Consider the following 25577-nt stretch of genomic DNA (forward strand, 5'->3'; position numbering starts at 1 on the left):
AGCTTCTCTCATTCCATCTTTGGCCAGATAGCCTTCAGATCATATTTTCTATGCATATCTAAGTCATATGAGTCTTTCATGAAATCTAACGATACCATATATCTAAGCATGTTTCCCTCTCATAAATCCAAACTGGATTTTCTTCAGTACAGTACGGTACATTCAATCTCTATAATATAGCCTAGTGATATTGGCAAATAAAGAGATAAAAGGCAAGCCATTGATATTAATCTCTCCGTTTAATAAAGCTGTTATAGGCCTTTTAATGCAGTTTACGTCCCAAATGGCACCCTATTCCCTATGTAGTGCACTAATTTTGACCTGGGCCCATAGGGTAGAGCACTATAAAGGGTATAGGGTGCCATTTGAGACTTAGCTTTAATATTTCCTCAGTTTTCGTCCCATCTTTTGGTTTCTGAAATGGATAAGGATTCGACCGGATTAAAGCACACCAATTAGCTATTTACTCTGGTGAGGTTAATGAAGGATTAAACCATGAGTTAGGACCTCTCAGAGACCCCCAGCCCAGACCCCATCTACAGCACCATAAGACTATAGGCTCAGCCACTCACAAACGTACAAATGAATCCTGTCACTGGGCTTAACATCTCAAGCACACACACACACACACACACACACACACACACACACACACACACACACACACACACACACACACACACACACACACACACACACACACACACACACACACACACACACACACACACACACACGCACACACGTCTGTACATGCAGACATACACAGGTGTGCACGCACGCACACATGCACACACAAACAAACACACACAAGCCTATCATAAAATCTCAAAACTCACATTTGTCCCATCTCACATCAAATTAAAAGGGAACCCCAGAAAAGAAAAAAATACTCTCAAAAAGAGGTCAAATCCAGTTGGAACAGACCAACCCTCCTCCTCATAATAACCAGACGGTAGTTCCTACCTGCACCAGGTTCCACCCCTCCAGTGACTCAGCAATGATGGACGTCACGGACGGACACACCCCTCCAAAGATCATCAGGTGTTTGGGTCCGTAGCATATGGCATCAAAGAAGGCCCTCAATCCCTTGGCGTTGTCACACTGCATGGGGAGAGAGTGGAGGTTTGGGGGAGGGAGGGAGGGAGTTAAAAAGCTGCATAACATTTTTCTGGGCTATTTTGGGCTGGGATGTGGCTGGCATGCAAAAGTGAAAGCACAGATGTAATTATGCTCTGTACTGCACACCTCTTACAGTAGCACAGCAGTATGGGAATGCCTTCCATAATGGCACCCTATCACCTATATAGTGCCCTACTTTTGACCATGGCTCAAAGGGGCTCTGGTCAAAAGAAGTGCACTACATAGGGAATAGGGTGCCATTTGGACCTTGGAGTTCAGGGAAAGTGTTTGTTTTATTTTAGGAGGCACATGAAGCCAACAAATGAGCTACATTTATATGAGGCCACTACACTTATGTAATGCATACCTGCACCATTTTTACTGTAGGTGAATATGTAGCATTGCAATACATTTTTATACAATATGTGAGTACATGAGAGAGAGAGAGAGAGGGGGGGGGGGGGGGCAAGCTGCTACAGCAGAATGCAGCCATCTCACATCACTATGGCAACGCTCTTAGCTCTGTAGAACTGCGGGAGAGAGGGAGAACAGGAGAGAGAGAGAGAGAGAGAGAGAGAGAGAACAGGAGAGAGGGAGAACGGGAGAGAGAGAGAGAACAGGAGAGAGGGAGAACGGGAGAGAGAGAACAGGAGAGAGGGAGAATGGGAGAGAGAGAACAGGAGAGAGGGAGAACGGGAGAGAGAGAACAGGAGAGAGCGAGAACGGGAGAATGGGAGAGAGGGAGAACAGGCGAGAGAGAGAACATGGGAGAGAGGGAGAACAGTGGTGAGAGAGAGAACAGAAGATAGGGAGAACGGGAGAGAACAGGAGAGAGGGAGAACAGGAGAGAGGGAGAATGGGAGAGAGGGAGAGAAAAGGAGAGAGAGAGAGAACAGGGGAGAGGGAGAACAGGAGAGGGGGAGAACAGGAGAGAGGGAGAACAGGAGAGAGGGAGAACAGGAGAGAGGGAGAACAGGAGAGAGGGAGAACAGGAGAGAGGGAGAACAGGAGAGAGGGAGAACAGGAGAGAGGGAGAACAGGAGAGAGGGAGAACAGGAGAGAGTGAGAACAGGAGAGAGGGAGAACAGGAGAGAGGGAGAACAGGAGAGAGGGAGAACAGGAGATAGGGAGAACAGAGGAGAGAGAGAACAGGAGAGAGGGAGAACAGGAGAGAGGGAGAACAGGAGAGAGTGAGAACAGGAGAGAGGGAGAACAGGAGAGAGGGAGAACAGGAGATAGGGAGAACAGAGGAGAGAGAGAACAGGAGAGAGGGAGAACAGGAGAGAGAGAGAACAGGAGAGAGGGAGAACAGGAGAGAGGGAGAACAGGAGAGAGGGAGAACAGGAGAGAGGGATAACGGGGGAGAGAGAGAACAGAGGAGAGAGAGAACGGGAGAGAGGGAGATGGAATAGGTCTATTGATTGCTATATGAGCTCTCTAAATGGTTTTCTTTGATTTTCTGAGTTTGCAACTATATCCTAGTCTGCGGTAAACACTTCTTGGCCATAATTATTGCCAATCAATTCAGGATGTTCTCCTGTGTTTATATAGAGTCTGAGGCAATGTCCACCTTGACGCAGCGAAGCTCCACTTGTGAGGTGGTTTCACCTTGTTAAGATCATCTACGCTGAACTAGATTTCTTCCTAGAAGGCGTTGTGCGACTCAGTGGCAGGGATGAGATATCGAATAGAGGACCTCAATGGAAACAAGCCTTCGGCCTTTATTGTGTATCAGTCTCTATCATTTTGTTAGGTATGTAGTGTTGTCTCTGGCTGGAGCAGCCAACTTCTTCAAATACATTCAATCAATCAATGAACAACACTGATATATAAAGCCTCCTTTGTCCCTAAAGGTTTCCTCTTGCGACAGAGTTGTAGTGACTGGTATAATTTTCAAATAGTTTAGTGTGTCGACATCCTCATGTCTGTTATGTCAATATTTTTTTGATTTGACTTTTTATTTCACCTTTATTTAACCAGGTAGGCTAGTTGAGAACAAGATCTCATTTGCAACTACGACCTGGCCAAGATAAAGCAAAGCAGTGCGACACAAACAACAACACAGAGTTACACATGGAATAAACAAACATACAGTCAATAATACAATAGAGAAAGTCTATATACAGTGTGTGCAAATGAGGTAGGATAAGGGGGGTGAGGCAATAAATAGGCCATATTGGTGAAATTATTACAGTGTGGCAAATTAAACACTGGAGTGCAGAAGATGAGTGTGCAAGTAGCGGTACTGGGGTGCAAAGGAGCAAAATATATAAAATAAATAACAATATGGTGATGAGGTAGTTGGATGAGCTATTTACAGATGTTCAATGTACAGGTGCATATTGATTGATTGATTGATTGTAGATAAAATAATTTGTACAGTTAAAAAAAAAACGTATGTATCTTCCTCCTTCTCCCTCATTTTGGCTCAATAAAACATAATACTCCCCATAATCAGGAATACAGAAGGTTCACACGTGTGCATACACTGGCACATCTTATGTATTCAGTTAACCGAGTCCAAAGTAGCTGTGAGACTGTGGAAAGCCTAGTGTGAAATGAGAGACTAGGTGATTATGCGCAGCGGGCATACGATATCTTGTCCACATGGTTGAATAAAACAGCAGGGCTTTTAAAAAGATATCTCATTTACATATTATCTTGCTCTCACTCTCACTGTTTCCATCTCAGTCTCTCTCTTGGTCGTCGCCCCCCCCCCCCCCCCCCCCCCCCCCACTCTTATTTATTTCCAATTGCTCACAACCAGCTACCAAACTACAGAAGGTGAGCTTTTCTGTATGTTACTATGCTGAAACACAAACCCAGTGTCAATATGTGGAGTAATAGTGGATGTTTTTACACTGCTGCTACTCGCTGTTTATTATCTATGCATAGTCACTTCACCCCTACCTACAAATGACCTCGACTAACCTGTACCCCCGCACATTGACTCGGTACCGGTACTGAGTTGGTAGAGCATGGTGCTGGCAGCGCCAGGGTCATGGGTCCCATTCCCATGGGGATCAGTATGAAAAAGTCGGAAAATGTATGCACAACCGTAAATTGCTTTGGTAAAGAGCGTCTGCCAAATTACTAGAGGATACATCCTTCAATTCCAGAACAAAGGTTTGGTTGTAATCATTATTTGAACATGGATGTTTGAAACCTTGATTTGCCTGATCTGCTTGTCATTAAGGAATGCACATCACACACTAGATTGAAAACACAGGAGGAATATTTTTATATATGTATATGTCACTGCTTCTGTGGTTTACACAAGCCATCAAACCAGGCTATAGCCAGCTGTTCCACACCTTCATCACCCTTCCCTGTGAATCCTTCAAATGTAAACAGCACGCTAGTTATTGTTTATCTTCAAACGCTATAGGGTTAGAAGATCAGATGAAACAGGGAAATGAGTCTTCCTCATTTAACCCAATCCGGTGCAGAGGGCTGCCTTCATCCAGATCCACGTCATCAGTGCCCGGGAACAGCGAGTTAACTGTCTTGCTCAGGGGCAATACGACAGATTTTTACCTTGTCAACTTGGGTATTCGATCCAGCAATCTTTCGGTTACTGGCCCAACGCTCCTACCCGACAGGCTACCTGCCACCCCATAAACAGATATACATTCCAATGAGGTCTGTGATGAAATATGGTTTCCTGGCCCCGGGAACGAAACATATGACCTCACTCTACGCCCCAGCCATTATTCCTTACGGCCAAAAGCTTCCCATTCAACGATCACAAAGCAGCGGCCAACCACCACTATGCTGGGGCTGTTTTCAGTGCCAGAGAGAGAGGGAGGGAAAGAGAGAGAGATGTGGGGAGGGGGAGGCTTTGAGCGGCGTCGAACACATGCAGACCAGTCTGCTTTCTCGCGTTCACTCTCTCCCTCTACTTCTGTCAAACACTCATCCACACAGACACACAATATGGCAGGCTGGTGGTGCGTTGACCACTGCCACGTTGCCTAGGCAACCCACAAGGCAACGCTTTTGAGCTGTAAATAAAGGAGGAAGCCGGGCCGGGAGCTTGGTGGAGCCTGAGTGTTTGACAGCTATATTTAGCATGTGATTGGGTGGCACAATCACAGAGGCATTAATCATAAACTACTCAGAAAGTGAAGACGTGTAGGGGTTAATGGTGGATGCAGTTTATGAACAGTGAGAGAGAGAGAGAAGGAGACAGGTGTCGCAAGAACAAGTGCTCATAAAACCAACCAACCGTTCTCTCCACAGCTATGGCTGACTGTCCCATCTTTAGACACTGTAGAGTTCTGCTCTCTGCATCAGATATGCCTTAGAACCCAGTAGTAGACAAATCTAGTTAATGTCATACAGTACGTCAGAGTCTAAGACAGTGGTATTCAAACTTTTTCAGCAAGGAACATTTTTCTACCAGAATTTCTGGGGACCCCAACCAAAATCTAATGATAAAACCTTCAAATCGGTAAATTTATATTTTTTAATCAACAAATAACCTTAAATTTATTGCATTTTCAGCTCTTATTAAAATGAAATGAAACCAATAAAATAATCTGGACTTTTAATTTCCACCCCGGCGACCCCACTGCAGTCCCCACAAAGGTTTGCGACCCCAAAGTTGAATAGCACATGTTACGTCTATCCTGCCCAAGCTACACTATATACTATATATATACTATATAAATTAGTGGATTCTGCTAGTTCAGCCACACCTGTTGCTGACAGGTGTAAAAAAAATCGAGCACACAGTCATGCAATCTCCATAGACAAATATTGGCAGTAGAATGGCCTTACTGAAGAGCTCAGTGACTTTCAACGTGGCACCGTCATAATATGCCACCTTTCCACCAAGTCAGTTATTAAATGTCTGCCCTGCTAGATCTGCCCCTGTCAACTGTAAGTGCTGTTATTGTGAAGTGGAAACGTCTAGGAGCAACAACGGCTCAGCCGCGAAGTGGTAGGCCACACAAACTCACAGAACGGGACCACCAAATGCTGAAGCGCGTAATGTTTTAAAATAGTCTGTCCTCAGTTGCAACACTGATGACCGAGTTCCAAACTGCCTCTGGAAGCAACATCAGCACAAGAACGGTTCGTCAGAACACAAATAAGAGAGAGAGCGAGAGAGAGAGAGAGCGAGAGAGAGAGAGAGAGAGAGAGAGAGAGAGAGAGAGAGAGAGAGAGAAAGTGAAAAGAATACAAATATACAGAACATTGTGCAAAGGAAGAAACCTTTTGGCCAAATGCAAATCCTTATGTCTGGGTCAAATCCAACGCAACACCTCACTGAGTAACTGCCTCCTTATTTTCAAATTGCCAAGAAACTGAAAATCTCGTACAATGCTGTGTACTACTCCCTTCACAGAACAGCGCAAACTGGCTCTAACCAGAATAGAACGAGGAGTGGGAGGCCCCGGTGCACAACTGAGCAAGAGGACGAGTACATTAGAGTGCCTAGATTGAGAAACAGATGCTTCACAAGTCCTCAACTGTCAGCTTAATTAAATAATACCCGCAAAACACCAGTCTCAACGTCAACAGTGAAGAGGCGACTCAGGGATGCTGGCCTTTTAGGCAGAGTTGCAAAGAAAAAGCGATATCTCAGACTGGCCAATAAAAAGAAAAAATTAAGACAGGCCAAAGAACACAGACACTGGACAGAGGAACGCTGCCTAGAAGGCCAGCATCCCGGAGTTGCTTCTTCACTGTTGACGTTGAGACTGGGTTTAGCTAACACAACGTGCCATTGGAACACAGAAGTGATGGTTGCTGATAATGGGCCTCTGTACGCCTATGTAGATATTCCATAAAAAAATCTACCTTTTCCAACTACAATAGTAAATTACAACGTTAACAATGTCTACACTGTATTTCTGATCAATTTTATGTTATTTTAATGGACAAAAAAATTGCTTTTCTTTCAAAAACAAGGACATTTCTAAGTGACCCCACATTTTTGAATGGTAGTGTATGTTTATACTGTATTCTATACTATCTATTTCATCTCAGCCTATGACGCTCTGTCATTGTTCATACATATATTTATATTTAAATATTCTTATTCCATTCCTGAATGGCAGCTTAAGTTTTGACTTAACTCCGGTTGAAAATCTCTGGCAATACTTGAAAACTGCTGGCAAACAATGATTAACAAGGACAAAGCTTGAAGAATTTAAAAAGAATAATGGGTAAATATTGCACAATCCAGGTGTGCAAAACTTACCCAACACTTACCGTAGACTTACCCAAGAAGACTCACAGCAATAATCGATGCCAAAGGGTTTTCTGACATGTATTGACTCAGGGAGCTGAATACTTTTGCAGTGACTATACAATGAATGTATATTTCTTGAAATGTTCCCGATTTACTGACCTTCATGTCATATAGTAATAATGGACTGTCATTTCTCTTTGCTTATTTGAGCTGTTATTGCCATAATATGAACCATGTCACAACACAACTGATTGGCTCAAACACATTGAGAAGGAAAGAAATTTCACAAATTAACATATGTTAATTGAAATGCATTCCAGGTGACAACCTCATGAAGATGGTTAAGAGAATGCCAAGCGTGTGCAAAGCTGTCAAAGGCAAAGGGTGGCTACTCTGAAGAATCTCAAATATAAATATATTTTGTTCTGTTAAACACTTTTTTGGTTACCACGTGATTCCATATGTGTTATTTCATAGTTTTGATGTCTTCACTATTATTCTACAATGTAGAAAATAGTAAAAATAAAGAAAAACCCTTGAATGAGTAGGTGTGTCCAAACTTTTGACTGGTACTATATTTTTTTTCTACTTTGACATTACAGAGTATTTTCTATAGATTGTTGACAAAAATATATATAATTAAATCAATTTAAATCGCACTTTGTAACACAATAAAATGCCAAAAAATCCAAGGGGTCTGAATACTTTTGCAAGGCTCTGTATAAAACAGATGATATATTTCCCTGACACACAGTCTGACCTAACTATCCCTCTCAACTAAACATAGGAGACATCCCAAATGGCACAATTTTCCCTATATAGTGCACTACATTTGACCAGAGCTCTATGGGCCCTGGTCAGAAGTATTGCGTTTTAATGGAATCAGGTGCTATTTGGGACATAGACACAGCCATTGAAACACACCTTACAGGGAGGTGGGGGATACTTTGTGTGGCAACAACTGAATGTATCAGAGACAAAAAATGTCTATTTAAATGTGCTGTCCAGTATGGTTCATAAAATAGCATTTAAATGAAAACTGCACTACAGAAGCAGGTTTGGCTTAATCAACAACAGCATCCTTCTCTCTTTCCAAGTCCTGTGGTTCGCCGTATTTAAATCAATAACTGTACAGGGTTTCCCATGGGGGCCTGGGAGGGGTTCAAGCCTCAATTAAGGTCAAACGGTCCCAAACGTAATCTATTGACAAACAGGCAACAGACTCATCGAGTCAGTCATCACTATATTCACATGCAGCTCTATGGGCACCACCAGTAACATTACAGTACCGCTCACTGAGGATGGAGTGTGTGTGTGTGTGTGTGTGTGTGTGTGTGTGTGTGTGTGTGTGTGTGTGTGTGTGTGTGTGTGTGTGTGTGTGTGTGTGTGTGTGTGTGTGTGTGTGTGTGTGTGTGTGTGTGTGTGTGTGTGTGTGTGTGTGTGTGTATGTGTGTGTGTGTGTGTACCTATGTGTGTACCTGTGTGTGTACCCGTGTGTGTGTACCTGTGTGTGTACCCGTGTGTGTGTACCTGTGTGTGTACCCGTGTGTGTGTACCTGTGTGTGTACCCGTGTGTGTTTGTTCCCCATCACCTAGCCCTATTGGGCAATGGACTGGTCCACTCAGGCGGAGAGTATGACCTCCTTTTTTTCAAATGACCATAAAGACATGCAGCACCGGAAACTGAGAGAGCTCGGTCCGATACGACACGGGTCAACCAGATCTCCATTGAGATCTCATGAAAGGCTATGGAGAGAGAGGAAGAGAAGGGAATGGAGGGAGGAGTGGAGAGGAGATGGGGGTGTGTATGTACTGAGCATTCTGACTCTTTGTGGTAACATTTATACAACAAACCCCGGAGTATTCAGTGAAAGTCCAACATTGATTGACTGAGTGTGGAGAGGAGAGAGGGAGGACCTGGTGGTTTCTTTCAATCTGTTCCTCCCACATCACTACACTTCCTTACACACACCAAAAAGCCATTAAAACCCTCCCCCAGTCTAGAGTGGAACCAGAAGACTCTGATTGCCTATAAAATCTACTCTGACAGACAGAAGCTCAGAGCTCCTAAGGAAGCCAGTTGTTTGACCCTAGCCTATCTCTCTTCCTAGGTTCACAGCTGGAGAGGTTTATTCTTGTCGTGCCAAATGGCACCCTATTCCCTACATAGTGCACTACTTTTGAGGGCTCTGGTCAAAATAAGTGCACTATGTAGGGAAGAGGGTGCCATTTGGGAAGCATCCTTCGACTATTGGCATCATGGTTGGTGTTGCACACCCAGTCTCAGATTACCACGGGATAACAACAGCAAGTGTGGCAGGTATCAAACCACTTTGGTTCTCTCATGATACCGGATAAGCTAAAATTGGCCACTAAAACCCAGAATCACAGTAAACACGTTGAGCCTTTATTAGCCAATCTGTGCTGAGCAGGAGGAAGGGGGATGCAGTAAGCCTATTACAGGTCATTCTGCTTTTTACAACAGCAGGTTGTGCGGTGTCCCGATTTCCATACAGTCATACATTTTTGTATCATCCCGGGGTATACGGTATTACTGAACGTGCACACAAGGGGCACTATAAAAAACATGTTAAAAAACAGGGATCTTTATCCAGGAGGAGATTGAATGTCTCTGCTGTAACCAAGAAGCTTTATCTTGACATCTAGGCACTTAGCTAGTAAGTTAGCAAACCAAATGCACAGCCCCTCCTGAAAATCATACCGTCTGTATTTCGGAATACCCCGGTATATGGTATAAACGGTATATGGTATAAACGGTATATGGTATAAACGGTATATGGTATAAACGGTATACGTATAAACGGTATATGGTATAAACGGTATATGGTATAAACGGTATACGTATAAACGGTATATGGTATAAACGGTATACGGTATAAACGGTATATGGTATAAGCGGTATACGGTATAAACGGTATACGGTATAAACAGTATATGGTATAAACGGTATACGGTACAAATGGTATATGGCCCAAGTCTAAACGGCAGACAGTTGGAAGGTTAAGGGATATAACTACAGTATCATCAGTGGGAATTCAGCCAATCACTCACCTACTGCAGGAGTCACCATGGCTGTCTCAAATGGCACCCTATTCACTATGTAGTAAAAAAGAGATACCTTTTTCTAATTATCAGTTTACTTTCTGAATTGACTAAGTTTTTTAAATAAATAGCTTCTCCTTTTCTGGTTCTTAAGAAGTCATTGAAAAGAGATGCCCTTTTCACATTATTGAGTTGAAATGTCAGTTTACTTGCCAAAAACACTCTTTCTAAAAGCTATTAGGAAGGAAGTGGGTCCCTCCAATCAGCCAGCCTATCTGCTTAATTTGTAGAAAGGAGAAAACAGACAGAACAAGAGGAATGGGCTATGGAAGAAAGGCCATTATCAAGTTAATTATTTCTTGCCCTGAGGTCTTCCACTCTCCTCAGGAAGCCTGTACTAGAGCTCAGAGGGGGTGGGGCGGTGGGGGTGGTGGGGTTGGTGGAGGAGGGTAATTCGTCACATTTGGGATAATTGTGGTAATACATAGAGCAGTGTAGCATCAGGATGGATCAGTAGCCTGATGCAGTATGTCCAGCCACAGGGCCAGTAGTGTGGATGACGGGATAGGATGAGCTCAGGGCTGGAGGAGAGTGTGTATGCGGGGGTCTGCATGTGTGTGTGTGTGTGTGTGTGTGTGTGTGTGTGTGTGTGTGTGTGTGTGTGTGTGTGTGTGTGTGTGTGTGTGTGTGTGTGTGTGTGTGTGTGTGTGTGTGTGTGTGTGTGTGTGTGTGTGTGGTGGGTGTGTGTGTGTACACCCTATATGTGAGCCTCTCTCTCTCTCCCTTCCTCTTCCCTTCATCTTTTGGTCTGCAATTCCCTCTGTCTGTACATAAACTACATATCATCCAGCATTTTGTGGAGACGCAAACACACACACTTGACTGTAGGCATCTCACCTTGCACAACATCCTGATAGGACACTCTGCAACCTCATATAAACAGAGAAATAACTGCTTCACTTTCCTGCTACTGTGTACAAATCAAACCAAGATTTCACAAAGCTATCTAATTCCTCAATGAAAAAGTCTCCAAAGTTGAGTCATACAAAATTATAAAAACGTTTTTAATAAATGAAAGCCTTGTACATTTTCAACTCTCTCTCTCTCTCTCTCTTTTATTTGTGTTCTTTGTGTGTCTGTGTGGGTCTGTGTAATCTGACGGAAATATGTGTCTCTAATATGGTAAAACATTTGGCATGAGGTTAGAAATGTATTTTTGATACGGTCGCAAAGCTAACTAAAAAGCAGCATTCCCCAAGTGAGGATGGCTTTCACTTCAGCAGTAATAAATTCATGAACTTCTTTGAGGAAAAGATTATGATCATTAGAAAGCAAATTACGGACTCCTCTTTAAATCTGCGTATTCCTCCAAAGCTCAGCTGTCCTGAGTCTGCACAACTCTGCCAGGACCTAGGATCAAGAGAGACACTCAGGTGTTTTAGTACTATATCTCTTGACACAATGATGAAAATAATCATGGCATCTAAACCTTCAAGCTGCATACTGGACCCTATTCCAACTAAACTACTGAAAGAGCTGCTTCCTGTGCTCAGCCCTGCTATGTTGACCATAATAAACAGCTCTCTATCCACCGGATGTGTACCAAACTCACTAAAAGTGGCAGTAATAAAGCCTCTCTTGAAAAAGCCAAACCTTGACCCATAAAATATAAAAAACTATCGACCTATATCGAATCTTCCATTCCTCTCAAAAAAAAATGAAAAAGCTGTTGCGCAGCAACTCCCTGCCTTCCTGAAGACAAACAATGTATACGAAATGCTTCAGTCTGGTTTTAGACCCCATCATAGCACTGAGACTGCACTTGTGAAGGTGGTAAATTACCTTTTAATGGCGTCAGACCGAGGCTCTGCATCTGTCCTCGTGCTCCTAGACCTTAGTGCTGCCTTTGATACCATCGATCACCACATTCTTTTGGAGAGATTGGAAACCCAAATTGGTCTACACGGACAAGTTCTGGCCTGGTTTAGATCTTATCTGTCGGAAAGATATCAGTTAGTCTCTGTGAATGGTTTGTCCCCTGACAAATCAACTGTACATTTCGGTGTTCCTCAAGGTTCCGTTTTAGGACCACTACTGTTTTCACTATATATTTTACCTCTTGTGGATGTCATTCGAAAACATAATGTTAACTTTCACTGCTATGCGGATGACACACGGCTGTACAATTCAATGAAACATGGTGAAGCCCCAAAATTGCCCTCGCTAGAAGCCAGTGTTTCAGACATAAGGAAGTGGATGGCTGCAAACTTTCTACTTTTAAACTCGGACAAAACAGAGATGCTGGTTCTAGGTCCCAAGAAACAAAGAGATCTTCTGTTGAATCTGACAATTCATCTTGATGGTTGTAAAGTCGTCTCAAATAAAACTGTGAAGTACCTCGGCGTTACTCTAGACCCTGATCTCTCTTTTGACGAACATATCAAGACTGTTTCAAGGACAGCTTTTTCCATCTACGTAACATTGCAAAAATCAGAAACTTTCTGTCCAAAAATGATGCAGAAAAATTAATCCATGTTTTTGTTACTTCTAGGTTAGACTACTGCAATGCTCTACTTTCCGGCTACCCGGATAAAGCACTAAATAAACTTCAGTTAGTGCTAAATACGGCTGCTAGAATCCTGACTAGAACAAAAAAAATTGATCATATTACTCCAGTGCTAGCCTCCCTACACTGGCTTCCTGTTAAGGCAAGGTCTGATTTCAAGGTTTTACTGCTAACCTACAAAGCATTACATGGGCTTGCTCCTACCTATCTTTCCGATTTGGTCCTGCCGTACATACCTACACGTACGCAACGGTCACAAGACGCAGGCCTCCTAATTGTTCCTAGAATTTCTAAGCAAACAGCTGGAGGCAGGGCTTTCTCCTATAGAGCTCCATTTTTATGGAATGGTCTGCCTACCTATGTGAGAGACGCAGACTCGGTCTCAACTTTTAAGTCTTTACTGAAGACTCATCTCTTCAGTGGGTCATATGATTGAGTGTAGTCTGGCCCAGGAGTGTGAAGGTGAATGGAAAGGCTCTGGAGCAATGAACCGCCCTTGCTGTCTCTGCCTGGCCGGTTCCCCTCTCACCACTGGGATTCTCTGCCTCTAACCCTATTACAGGGGCTGAGTCACTGGCTTACTGGTGCTCTTTCATGCCGTCCCTAGGAGGGGTGCGTCACTTGAGTGGGTTGAGTCACTGACGTGATCTTCCTGTCTGGGTTGGCACCCCCCCTTGGGTTGTGCCGTGGCGGAGATCTTTGTGGGCTATGCCTGCGGCTATGGAACCCTGACCTGTTCACCGGACGTGCTACCCGTCCCAGACCTGCTGTTTTCAACTCTCTAGAAACAGCAGGAGCGGTAGAGATACTCTTAATGATCGGCTATGAAAAGCCAACTGACATTTACTCCTGAGGTGCTGACTTGCTGCACCCTCGACAACTACTGTGATTATTATTATTTGACCATGCTGGTCTTTTATGAACATTTGAACATCTTGGCCATGTTCTGTTATAATCTCCACCCGGCACAGCCAGAAGAGGACTGGCCACCCCTCATAGCCTGGTTCCTCTTTAGGTTTCTTCCTAGGTTTTGGCCTTTCTAGGGAGTTTTTCCTAGCCACCGTGCTTCTACACCTGCATTGCTTGCTGTGTGGGGTTTTAGGCTGGGTTTCTGTACAGCACTTTGAGATATCAGCTGATGTAAGAAGGGCTATATAAATACATTTGATTAGATTTTTATTTGATTTATAGCTCAGTTTCTACCTCATTTTGTGGGCAGTGTGCACATTGCCTGTCTTCTCTTGAGAGCCAGGTCTGCCTATGGCAGCCTTTCTCAATAGCAAGGCTATGCTCACTGAGTCTGTAAATAGTCAAAGATTTCCTTAAGTTTTGGTCAGTCACAGTGGTCAGGTATTCTGCCACAGTGTACTCTCTGTTTAAGGTCAAATAGCATTCCACTTTGTGCAGTTTTTTTGTTAATTCTTTCCAATGTGTCAAGTAGTATCTTTGTGTTCTGTAATTATTTGATTAGGTATAATTATGTTGCTGTCTTGGGGCTCTGTGGGGTCTGTTTGTGTTTGTGAACAGAGACCGAGGACTAGCTTGCTTAGGGGACTCTTCTCCAGGTTCATCTCTCTGTAGGTGATTGCTTTGTTACGGAAGGTTTGGCAATCGCTTCCTTTTAGGTGGTTGTAGAATTGAATGTCTCTTTTCTGGATTTTGATAATAAGAGGGTTTTGGCCTAATTCTGCTCTGCATGCGTGATTTGGTGTTTTACGTTGTACACAGAGGATATTTTTGCAGAATTCTGCATGCAGAGTCTCAGTTTTGTGTTTGTCCCATTTTGTGAATTCTTGGTTGGTGAGTGGACCCCAGACCTCACAACCATAAAAGGCAATGGGTTCAATAACTGTTTCAAGTATTTTTTGCCAGATCCTAATTGGTATGTCATGGCATAGAATGCCCTTCTTGGCTTGTCTCTCTGCTCGTTCACAGCTTTGTGGAAGTTACCTGTGGCGCTGATGTTTAGGCCGAGCTATGTATAGTTTTTTGTGTGCTATAGGACAACAGTGTCTAGATGGAATTTGTATTTGTGGTCCTGGCAACTGGACCTTTTTTTGAAACACCATTATTTGTGTCTTACTGAGATTTACTGTCAGGGCCCAGTTCTGACAGAATCTGTGCAGAAGATCTAGGTGCTGCTGTCCTCCCGCTCTCCCTCTCCCTCTCTCCCTCTCCCTCTCTCCCTCTCTCTCTCCCTCTCCTCCTCTCTCCCTCGCTCTCTCTCTCCCGCTCCCTCTCTCCCTCGCTCTCTCTCTCCCGCTCCCTCTCTCCCTCGCTCTCTCTCTCCCGCTCCCTCTCTCCCTCGCTCTCTCTCTCCCGCTCCCTCTCTCCCTCACTCTCTCTCTCCCGCTCCCTCTCTCCCTCGCTCTCTCTCTCCCGCTCCCTCTCTCCCTCTCTCTCCCTCTCTCTCTCTCTCTCCCGCTCCATCTCTCCCTCTCTCCCTCTCTCTCTCTCCCTCTCTTCTTGGCATTGATACATGGCTTTGGTCAAGAAGGGTTATTACTTACACTACCATTGGCTTCTACCGAGAAATCCAATTTTCTAGCCTCTGCGTGCATCCCAAATGGCAAACTATTCCCTAAGTATGGGCCCTGGTCAAAAGTAGTGCACTAAATAGGGAATAGGGTGTCATTTGGGACATTGACACAGCCTCTGCCTCCTTTTAAGATGCCTGTGCCTCTCCCATTTCTACCTCATTATGCTGTCTGCTAGGACGGAGACCATTAAGCATCTAAGTTTAAGGGAGGAAAAAAAATGGTGCGTGGGGGAATACATAGATAAAACAGATCGTGATCACCGCGATCAGTTAACTACTACAGCTATGCATTATCTGCTTTAATGATGATGCACTGTTTCCACATACTGGCACTTTCTTGTTCATGTTTATAGGTGTGTGTGTATGTGTGTGTGTGCACGTGTGGGTGCTTGTGTAAATGCGTGTGTGCGCGCGCGCCTGTGTGTGTGTGTGTGTGTGTGTGTGTGTGTGTGTGTGTGTGTGTGTGTGTGTGTGTGTGTGTGTGTGTGTGTGTGTGTGTGTGTCCATTTTTCCACACGTGTCACTGAGTATGTGTTTGAACACATGTTCAAGTATGTACTGTATGTAAAAAACCTACTGTAGATGAGTGTGTATCTACAGAGTATGTGTACAGTGTTATCATCAGTAACCATGACCTCTGAATAACTTTGAAAACAACACAAATATATCACAAAATCTGATATCAGTCACTAGTGTAAGTTGAGGTACTTTCTGTAGGAGTACAGACTGGATGGAGACGGATAACTATTTAGCTTCTTTAATGGTCAAACCACAATGAACACAATATGTCAAATTAACTTTGGATTTGACTTTTTGTAGCAGGTTAGAAAAACTAACGCAGCAGGTTAGGATAATTAACATAGGAGAATTAGGTTAGTGCTGGGAAAAAGGTTAGGATTATCTTAAATGTAAAATATTTCAACTTTTAACGTTGATTTGAGAAAAGTTGGATCCTCTCTAGTCATAACCCATGAACAACCACCCTAGAACTGTCCGTCATTTCCAGTGTCAATAAAGCTTGTCCAACACAATTAAAGCATTTGCCAATCAGATTGCAGATAATAAATTACCAGGTAATTAACAACTTAGAACAAAACAACTGTTTCCATACATTATAGAAATGTATAAATGTGCTTCAGAAAATAACAGAACCTAATAATACTGTTCATGAAATAATCTGACTCTAGTGTCTCCTCTATAGCCATGATATCAATGCAGCATCACATCTGCACAGGTCCCAGACCTGCCCTTAGCCCATCACCCCCTATTCTCTGCTGTCAGCTGCCCTAACAGCCAGGGAGAACATCTGGAGTAATGTCAGTCATTCATCACCCAGGCTTTTCCTGGACAGAGGGCCCGGTGCGGGGCGGTGAGGGGCGGACAGCTCAGTGGTGAGAGCGCATTAAACAGCGATGACACACAATTCTAGAATACAGCTTACAGACAGACTAGATGACACACTAGAATACAGCTTACAGACAGACTAGATGACACACTAGAATACAGCTTACAGACAGACTAGATGACACACTAGAATACAGCTTACAGACAGACTAGATGACACACTAGAATACAGCTTACAGACAGACTAGATGACACACTAGAATACAGCTTATAGACAGACAACAAAACACAGCTAAGGAACAGGTCTCATAACTGATGTCAACACATGAGGGGAGAACTCTCCTTCTTTGTCACCTGGTTAGGGTAGGTCAATGACGACTGGATTTCACAGTCACACAAACACTATGCTATTCTTCTGGTCACAGTCAAATTCTCCATTTAACCCTTAAACTCTGTTAATCCAATTCGCTCTGCAACACTTTTGGCAGAGCACTGCGATTTTGTCCGAGAGTTCAGCTCGCAAGCCTCTGCGGTATCAGGTCACATATCTACAGCCATTGGAGGTTTGGGAGTCCCGGCTTAACGCTCATTCGCTGGTCTGAATGTCCGTCAATTTGTGGTCGGAATGGTACCTGTTCGTCACAGCCTCAAATGCCGCTTAGCACTGTAAAGCTGAGAGTCTCCTACAGGAAGTAACCCCATCGTCTTACAAAGGGTTTTAAATCGAGTTTCATTTAAAAACAATTTGAACATTATTTGTAGATGTGAAACAAAATCACTTTGTTTTCATCAGACGGGCAATATTAATATGAGATGAAAGGCGAGTTCCTAATGAGTTCAGGAAGCGAAGCTAGAGCTCTGTCAGGTTTAAGAGAGTTTTAATCAAGATAGACTGTCACGATCGTGTGGTGGATTGACGGACCAAGGCGCAACATGATTTGAATACATCTTCTTATTTAATAGCAACGACGAAGATGAACACTACACACTTATACAACACTAACGAAAACAACAAACGATCGTGAAAACTTCAAACGTAAGTGCACACACAAACTACTTACGTCGAACTATACATATACACAAACAATGACCCACAAACAGCTAAAGCCCATGGCAGCCTTAAATATGGCTCCCAATTAGAGACAACCGAAATCAGCTGTCTCTAATTGAGAACCCATTCCGGCCACCATAGACTTTCCTAGAACTACACCCAACATAGACACAGCTAGACACATACACTCAACACCAAACCATAAACTACACCAAACACCCCCTCTACCATATAATACCCCAAAATACACACATACCCCATGTCACACCCTGACCTAACTAAAATAATAAATAAAACAAATAATACTAAGGCCAGGGCGTGACATAGACCTTCAGATAATATTCAACTTTTCTCTAACACTAAACATACAGATACATAGTTTACAGTTGTAAGGAAGGTGAAATCTTATAGTTAGTCATTTTATCATTTGATTTCTACTATATTTCGAAAGCATATCAATTATTTCAAGTGCTATTCAGCAAATATGTTTTAATTGGAACTACATTGTATATGATATTTTATATTTTGATCATATTTGTACTACTATACATCCTCAAACGTGAATACAACAATTTGATAACTGTTTTTACCAGAAATGTGAGATTTTAATCTTTCTTGGAGATTGCAGCATTACTAGTTATTGTTTATGGCCATCATGAAACTAATTACATTTGGGTATGTCTATTTACTTTTGGGTATGTCTATTTACTTTTGGGTATGTCTAATTACTTTTGGGTATGTCTAATTACTTTTGGGTATGTCTAATTACTTTTGGGTATGTCTAATTACTTTTGGGTATGTCTAATTACTTTTGGGAATGTCTATTTAGGCAGACATCTAAAATGTGCCATTCAAGTGGTTGATAGAGATGGCCTCCTCATACTAGGTAGACAAAACCTACAACAAATGACTCTTCCGCTAGTCTAGTTCTGATGTTCCTGCCACAGTTGTTCATTCTAGCATGGCCATCTGGTGACTACCATCCCAGGTAGGACAAACAAAATCCTGTAAAACCGAGCAGGGCCAGGCTGTGATTGTGATGTTAGATCCACCTGAGTGGCATGGCTCTGGCTGGCATGGGGGACTCTGTGGGCACACAGAGAGACTAGAGACAGATTGTGGCACAGTGTCCCAGCAGCCCAGGGATACTGTCCACTCACATCAATCTATGTTGAGAAACACAGCCTCCCAGGAATACTGCTTCCCTGCTTTCTGGTCAGAATTGGCTGTTCTGCCATCTCCTCTCTCCACTATATCCTCTATCTGTTATATCCACTCCTCTCCTCTCCTCTCTCCACTATATCCTCTATCTGTTATATCCACTCCTCTCCTCTCCTCTCTCTGCTATATCCTCTATCTGTTATATCCACTCCTCTCCTCTCCTCTCTCTGCTATATCCTCTATCTGTTATATCCACTCCTCTCCTCTCCTCTCTCTGCTATATCCGCTCCACATCTCTATTCTCCGTTAAATCCTCTCCTCTCTCTGCTATATCCGCTCCACATCTCTATTCTCCGTTAAATCCTCTCCTCTCTCTGCTATATCCGCTCCACATCTCTATTCTCCGTTAAATCCTCTCCTCTCTCTGCTATATCCGCTCCACATCTCTACTCTCCGTTAAATCCTCTCCTCTCTCTGCTATATCCGCTCCACATCTCTATTCTCCGTTAAATCCTCTCCTCTCTCTGCTATATCCGCTCCACATCTCTATTCTCCGTTAAATCCTCTCCTCTCTCTGCTATATCCGCTCCACATCTCTATTCTCCGTTAAATCCTCTCCTCTCTCTGCTATATCCGCTCCACATCTCTATTCTCCGTTAAATCCTCTCCTCTCTCTGCTATATCCGCTCCACATCTCTATTCTCCGTTAAATCCTCTCCTCTCTCTGCTATATCCGCTCCACATCTCTTCTCTCCGTTACATCATCTTCTCTCCTCTCTCTGCTATATATATTTTCTTCTCTTCTCTCCTTTCATCTCCTCTCCTCTAATCTCTCTGCTATATCCTCTCCTCTCTTCTCTCCTCTCATCTCTCTGCTATATCCTGTCCTCTCTCTGTTATATCCTCTCCTCTCTCTGTTGTATCCTCTTCTCTCTCTGTTGTATCCTCTCCTCTCTCTGTTATATCCTCTCCTCTCTCTGTTATATCCTCTCCTCTCTCTGTTGTATCCTCTCCTCTCTCTGTTATATCCTCTCCTCTCTCTGTTATATCCTCTCCTCTCTCTGTTATATCCTCTCCTCTCTCTGTTATATCCTCTTCTCTCTCTGTTGTATCCTGTCCTCTATCTGTTGTATCCTCTCCTCTCTCTGTTGTATCCTCTCCTCTCTCTGTTGTATCCTCTTCTCTCTCTGTTGTATCCTCTTCTCTCTCTGTTGTATCCTCTCCTCTCTCTGTTGTATCCTCTCCTCTCTCTGTTATATCCTCTCCTCTCTCTGTTATATCCTCTCCTCTCTGTTATATCCTCTTCTCTATCTGTTGTATCCTCTCCTCTCTGTTATATCCTCTCCTCTCTGTTATATCCTCTCCTCTCTCTGTTGTATCCTCTCCTCTATCTGTTGTATCCTCTTCTCTATCTGTTATATCCTCTCCTCTCTGTTGTATCCTCTCCTCTCTCTGTTGTATCCTCTCCTCTCTCTGTTGTATCCTCTTCTCTATCTGTTATATCCTCTCCTCTATCTGTTGTATCCTCTTCTCTCTCTGTTGTATCCTCTTCTCTATCTGTTATATCCTCTCCTCTCTGTTATATCCTCTCCTCTCTGTTGTATCCTCTCCTCTCTCTGTTATATCCTCTCCTCTCTGTTATATCCTCTTCTCTATCTGTTGTATCCTCTCCTCTCTCTGTTGTATCCTCTTCTCTATCTGTTATATCCTCTCCTCTCTCTGTTGTATCCTCTTCTCTATCTGTTGTATCCTCTCCTCTCTCTGTTGTATCCTCTCCTCTCTCTGTTATATCCTCTTCTCTCTCTGTTGTATCCTCTCCTCTCTCTGTTGTATCCTCTCCTCTCTCTGTTATATCCTCTTCTCTCTCTGTTGTATCCTCTCCTCTCTCTGTTATATCCTCTTCTCTCTCTGTTGTATCCTCTCCTCTATCTGTTGTATCCTCTTCTCTCTCTGTTATATCCTCTCCTCTCTCTGTTATATCCTCTCCTCTCTCTGTTGTATCCTCTTCTCTCTCTGTTGTATCCTCTCCTCTCTCTGTTGTATCCTCTCCTCTCTCTGTTATATCCTCTCCTCTCTCTGTTGTATCCTCTCCTCTCTGTTGTATCCTCTCCTCTCTCTGTTGTATCCTCTCCTCTCTCTGTTGTATCCTCTCCTCTCTCTGTTGTATCCTCTCCCCTCTCTGTTATATCCTCTCCTCTCTCTGTTGTATCCTCTCCTCTCTGTTGTATCCTCTCCTCTCTCTGTTGTATCCTCTCCTCTCTCTGTTGTATCCTCTCCTCTCTCTGTTGTATCCTCTTCTCTCTCTGTTGTATCCTCTCCTCTCTCTGTTGTATCCTCTCCTCTCTCTGTTATATCCTCTTCTCTCTCTGTTGTATCCTCTCCTCTCTCTGTTATATCCTCTTCTCTCTCTGTTGTATCCTCTCCTCTATCTGTTGTATCCTCTTCTCTCTCTGTTATATCCTCTCCTCTCTCTGTTATATCCTCTCCTCTCTCTGTTGTATCCTCTTCTCTCTCTGTTGTATCCTCTTCTCTATCTGTTATATCCTCTCCTCTCTCTGTTGTATCCTCTTCTCTCTCTGTTGTATCCTCTCCTCTCTCTGTTGTATCCTCTCCTCTCTGTTGTATCCTGTCCTCTCTCTGTTGTATCCTGTCCTCTCTCTGTTGTATCCTCTCCTCTCTCTGTTATATCCTCTCCTCTCTGTTATATCCTCTCCTCTCTCTGTTGTATCCTCTCCTCTCTCTGTTGTATCCTCTCCTCTCTCTGTTGTATCCTCTCCTCTCTCTGTTGTATCCTCTCCTCTCTCTGTTGTATCCTCTTCTCTCTCTGTTGTATCCTCTCCTCTCTCTGTTGTATCCTCTCCTCTCTCTGTTGTATCCTCTCCTCTATCTGTTGTATCCTCTTATCTCTCTGTTATATCCTCTCCTCTCTCTGTTGTATCCTCTCCTCTCTCTGTTGTATCCTCGCCTCTCTCTGTTGTATCCTCTTCTCTCTCTGTTGTATCCTCTCCTCTCTCTGTTGTATCCTCTCCTCTATCTGTTATATCCTCTCCTCTCTCTGTTATATCCTCTCCTCTCTCTGTTGTATCCTCGCCTCTCTCTGTTGTATCCTCTCCTCTATCTGTTGTATCCTCTCCTCTATCTGTTATATCCTCTCCTCTCTCTGTTATATCCTCTCCTCTCTCTGTTGTATCCTCTTCTCTCTCTGTTGTATCCTCTTCTCTCTCTGTTGTATCCTCTGCTCTTTCTGTTGTATCCTCTCCTCTCTCTGTTGTATCCTCTCCTCTCTCTGTTGTATCCTCTCCTCTCTCTGTTATATCCTCTCCTCTCTCTGTTATATCCTCTCCTCTCTCTGTTATATCCTCTCCTCTCTCTGTTGTATCCTGTCCTCTCTCTGTTATATCCTCTCCTCTATGTTATATCCTCTCCTCTCTCTGTTGTATCCTGTCCTCTCTCTGTTGTATCCTCTCCTCTCTCTGTTATATCCTCTCCTCTCTGTTATATCCTCTCCTCTCTCTGTTGTATCCTCTCCTCTCTCTGTTGTATCCTCTCCTCTCTCTGTTGTATCCTCTCCTCTCTCTGTTATATCCTCTCCTCTCTCTGTTGTATCCTCTCCTCTCTGTTGTATCCTCTCCTCTCTCTGTTGTATCCTCTCCTCTCTCTGTTGTATCCTCTCCTCTCTCTGTTGTATCCTCTCCTCTCTCTGTTGTATCCTCTCCTCTCTCTGTTGTATCCTCTCCTCTCTGTTGTATCCTCTCCTCTCTCTGTTGTATCCTCTCCTCTCTCTGTTGTATCCTCTTCTCTCTCTGTTGTATCCTCTCCTCTCTCTGTTGTATCCTCTCCTCTCTCTGTTGTATCCTCTCCTCTCTCTGTTGTATCCTCTTCTCTCTCTGTTGTATCCTCTCCTCTCTCTGTTGTATCCTCTCCTCTCTCTGTTATATCCTCTTCTCTCTCTGTTGTATCCTCTCCTCTCTCTGTTATATCCTCTTCTCTCTCTGTTGTATCCTCTCCTCTATCTGTTGTATCCTCTTCTCTCTCTGTTATATCCTCTCCTCTCTCTGTTATATCCTCTCCTCTCTCTGTTGTATCCTCTTCTCTCTCTGTTGTATCCTCTTCTCTATCTGTTATATCCTCTCCTCTCTCTGTTGTATCCTCTTCTCTCTCTGTTGTATCCTCTCCTCTCTCTGTTGTATCCTCTCCTCTCTGTTGTATCCTGTCCTCTCTCTGTTGTATCCTGTCCTCTCTCTGTTGTATCCTCTCCTCTCTCTGTTATATCCTCTCCTCTCTGTTATATCCTCTCCTCTCTCTGTTGTATCCTCTCCTCTCTCTGTTGTATCCTCTCCTCTCTCTGTTGTATCCTCTCCTCTCTCTGTTGTATCCTCTCCTCTCTCTGTTGTATCCTCTTCTCTCTCTGTTGTATCCTCTCCTCTCTCTGTTGTATCCTCTCCTCTCTCTGTTGTATCCTCTCCTCTATCTGTTGTATCCTCTTATCTCTCTGTTATATCCTCTCCTCTCTCTGTTGTATCCTCTCCTCTCTCTGTTGTATCCTCGCCTCTCTCTGTTGTATCCTCTTCTCTCTCTGTTGTATCCTCTCCTCTCTCTGTTGTATCCTCTCCTCTATCTGTTATATCCTCTCCTCTCTCTGTTATATCCTCTCCTCTCTCTGTTGTATCCTCGCCTCTCTCTGTTGTATCCTCTCCTCTATCTGTTGTATCCTCTCCTCTATCTGTTATATCCTCTCCTCTCTCTGTTATATCCTCTCCTCTCTCTGTTGTATCCTCTTCTCTCTCTGTTGTATCCTCTTCTCTCTCTGTTGTATCCTCTGCTCTTTCTGTTGTATCCTCTCCTCTCTCTGTTGTATCCTCTCCTCTCTCTGTTGTATCCTCTCCTCTCTCTGTTATATCCTCTCCTCTCTCTGTTATATCCTCTCCTCTCTCTGTTATATCCTCTCCTCTCTCTGTTGTATCCTGTCCTCTCTCTGTTATATCCTCTCCTCTATGTTATATCCTCTCCTCTCTCTGTTGTATCCTGTCCTCTCTCTGTTGTATCCTCTCCTCTCTCTGTTATATCCTCTCCTCTCTGTTATATCCTCTCCTCTCTCTGTTGTATCCTCTCCTCTCTCTGTTGTATCCTCTCCTCTCTCTGTTGTATCCTCTCCTCTCTCTGTTATATCCTCTCCTCTCTCTGTTGTATCCTCTCCTCTCTGTTGTATCCTCTCCTCTCTCTGTTGTATCCTCTCCTCTCTCTGTTGTATCCTCTCCTCTCTCTGTTGTATCCTCTCCTCTCTCTGTTGTATCCTCTCCTCTCTCTGTTGTATCCTCTCCTCTCTGTTGTATCCTCTCCTCTCTCTGTTGTATCCTCTCCTCTCTCTGTTGTATCCTCTTCTCTCTCTGTTGTATCCTGTCCTCTCTCTGTTATATCCTCTCCTCTCTCTGTTGTATCCTCTCCTCTCTCTGTTATATCCTCTCCTCTCTGTTATATCCTCTCCTCTCTGTTATATCCTCTCCTCTCTCTGTTGTATCCTCTCCTCTCTCTGTTGTATCCTCTTCTCTCTCTGTTATATCCTCTCCTCTCTCTGTTATATCCTCTCCTCTCTCTGTCGTTCATGTCCTCTCTCTGTTGTATCCTCTCTCTCTGTTATATCCTCTCCTCTCTTTTCTCTGCTATATCCACAGCTCTTCTGTCCTCTCTCTGACATATAATTTCCTCTCTCTACTATACCCTCTCTTCTCCTCTCTCTTCTATATCATATCCTCTCCTCTCTGTTATATCATATCATCTCTTCTCTCCTCTCTCTTCTATCTCCTCTCCTCTCTGTTATATCATATCGTCTCTTCTCTCCTCTCTCTGCTATATCATACCCTCTCCTCTCCTCTCGCTGTTATGTCCTCTCCTCTCCTTTCTCTGCTATATCTTCTCCTCTCTCTGCTATATTATTTCCTCTGATCTCTCTGTCAAATCCTCTCCTCTCTCTCCTCTCTCTGCTATATCCTCTTCTTTCATCTCTCTGCTATATCCACTCCTCTCATCTCCTCTCGCTGTTATGTCCTCTCCTCTCCTTTCTCTGCTATATCTTCTCCTCTCTCTGCTATATAATTTCCTCTGCTCTCTCTGTCAAATCCTCTCCTCTCTCTCCTCTCTATGCGATATCCTCTTCTCTCCCCTCCTCTCTCTCTTACATCCTCTCCTCTCTCTGATATATCCTCTCTCTCCAGTCTCCTCGACTCTCCTCTTTCTGCCTATACTGGTCCATCATTCTTCTCCATTGGACAGCACATCTAAATTTCTCTAAGACAATGTCTCATTTTTGGATCATAGTCTTTGTAATATAATTTATTGTATTTGCTGATTAATCATATAACTGTAGCACGTAGCCTAGCAGAAATCTATTCTGGCCAAACACAACCACATAAAAGAGAGCAGAAGTGAAGAGAGAACATTATGCAAAAGCATTGTGGTTCTCCATGATAGAGGGCCTTTTTATATGGAGGGCAGCTGCTCCACATTGATTGTGAGCAGGTACAATACCGCG

General features: G+C 43.6%; 1 protein-coding gene across 2 annotated transcripts in view; it reads right to left on the bottom strand.

The window, feature by feature from the left end:
* The window catches only part of LOC129830813 (gamma-aminobutyric acid type B receptor subunit 2-like), a 415909-nt gene that overhangs the window by 326736 nt on the left and 63596 nt on the right, over positions 1-25577 (bottom strand). For both annotated transcript variants that reach the window (XM_055893565.1, XM_055893566.1), the window contains exon 2: positions 967-1104. In XM_055893565.1, the coding sequence (XP_055749540.1) occupies positions 967-1104 (138 nt within the window). The remainder of the gene's footprint in view (positions 1-966; positions 1105-25577) is intronic.

This window comes from Salvelinus fontinalis, chromosome 32, assembly GCF_029448725.1.
Source record: "Salvelinus fontinalis isolate EN_2023a chromosome 32, ASM2944872v1, whole genome shotgun sequence".
Classification (NCBI taxonomy): domain Eukaryota; kingdom Metazoa; phylum Chordata; class Actinopteri; order Salmoniformes; family Salmonidae; genus Salvelinus; species Salvelinus fontinalis.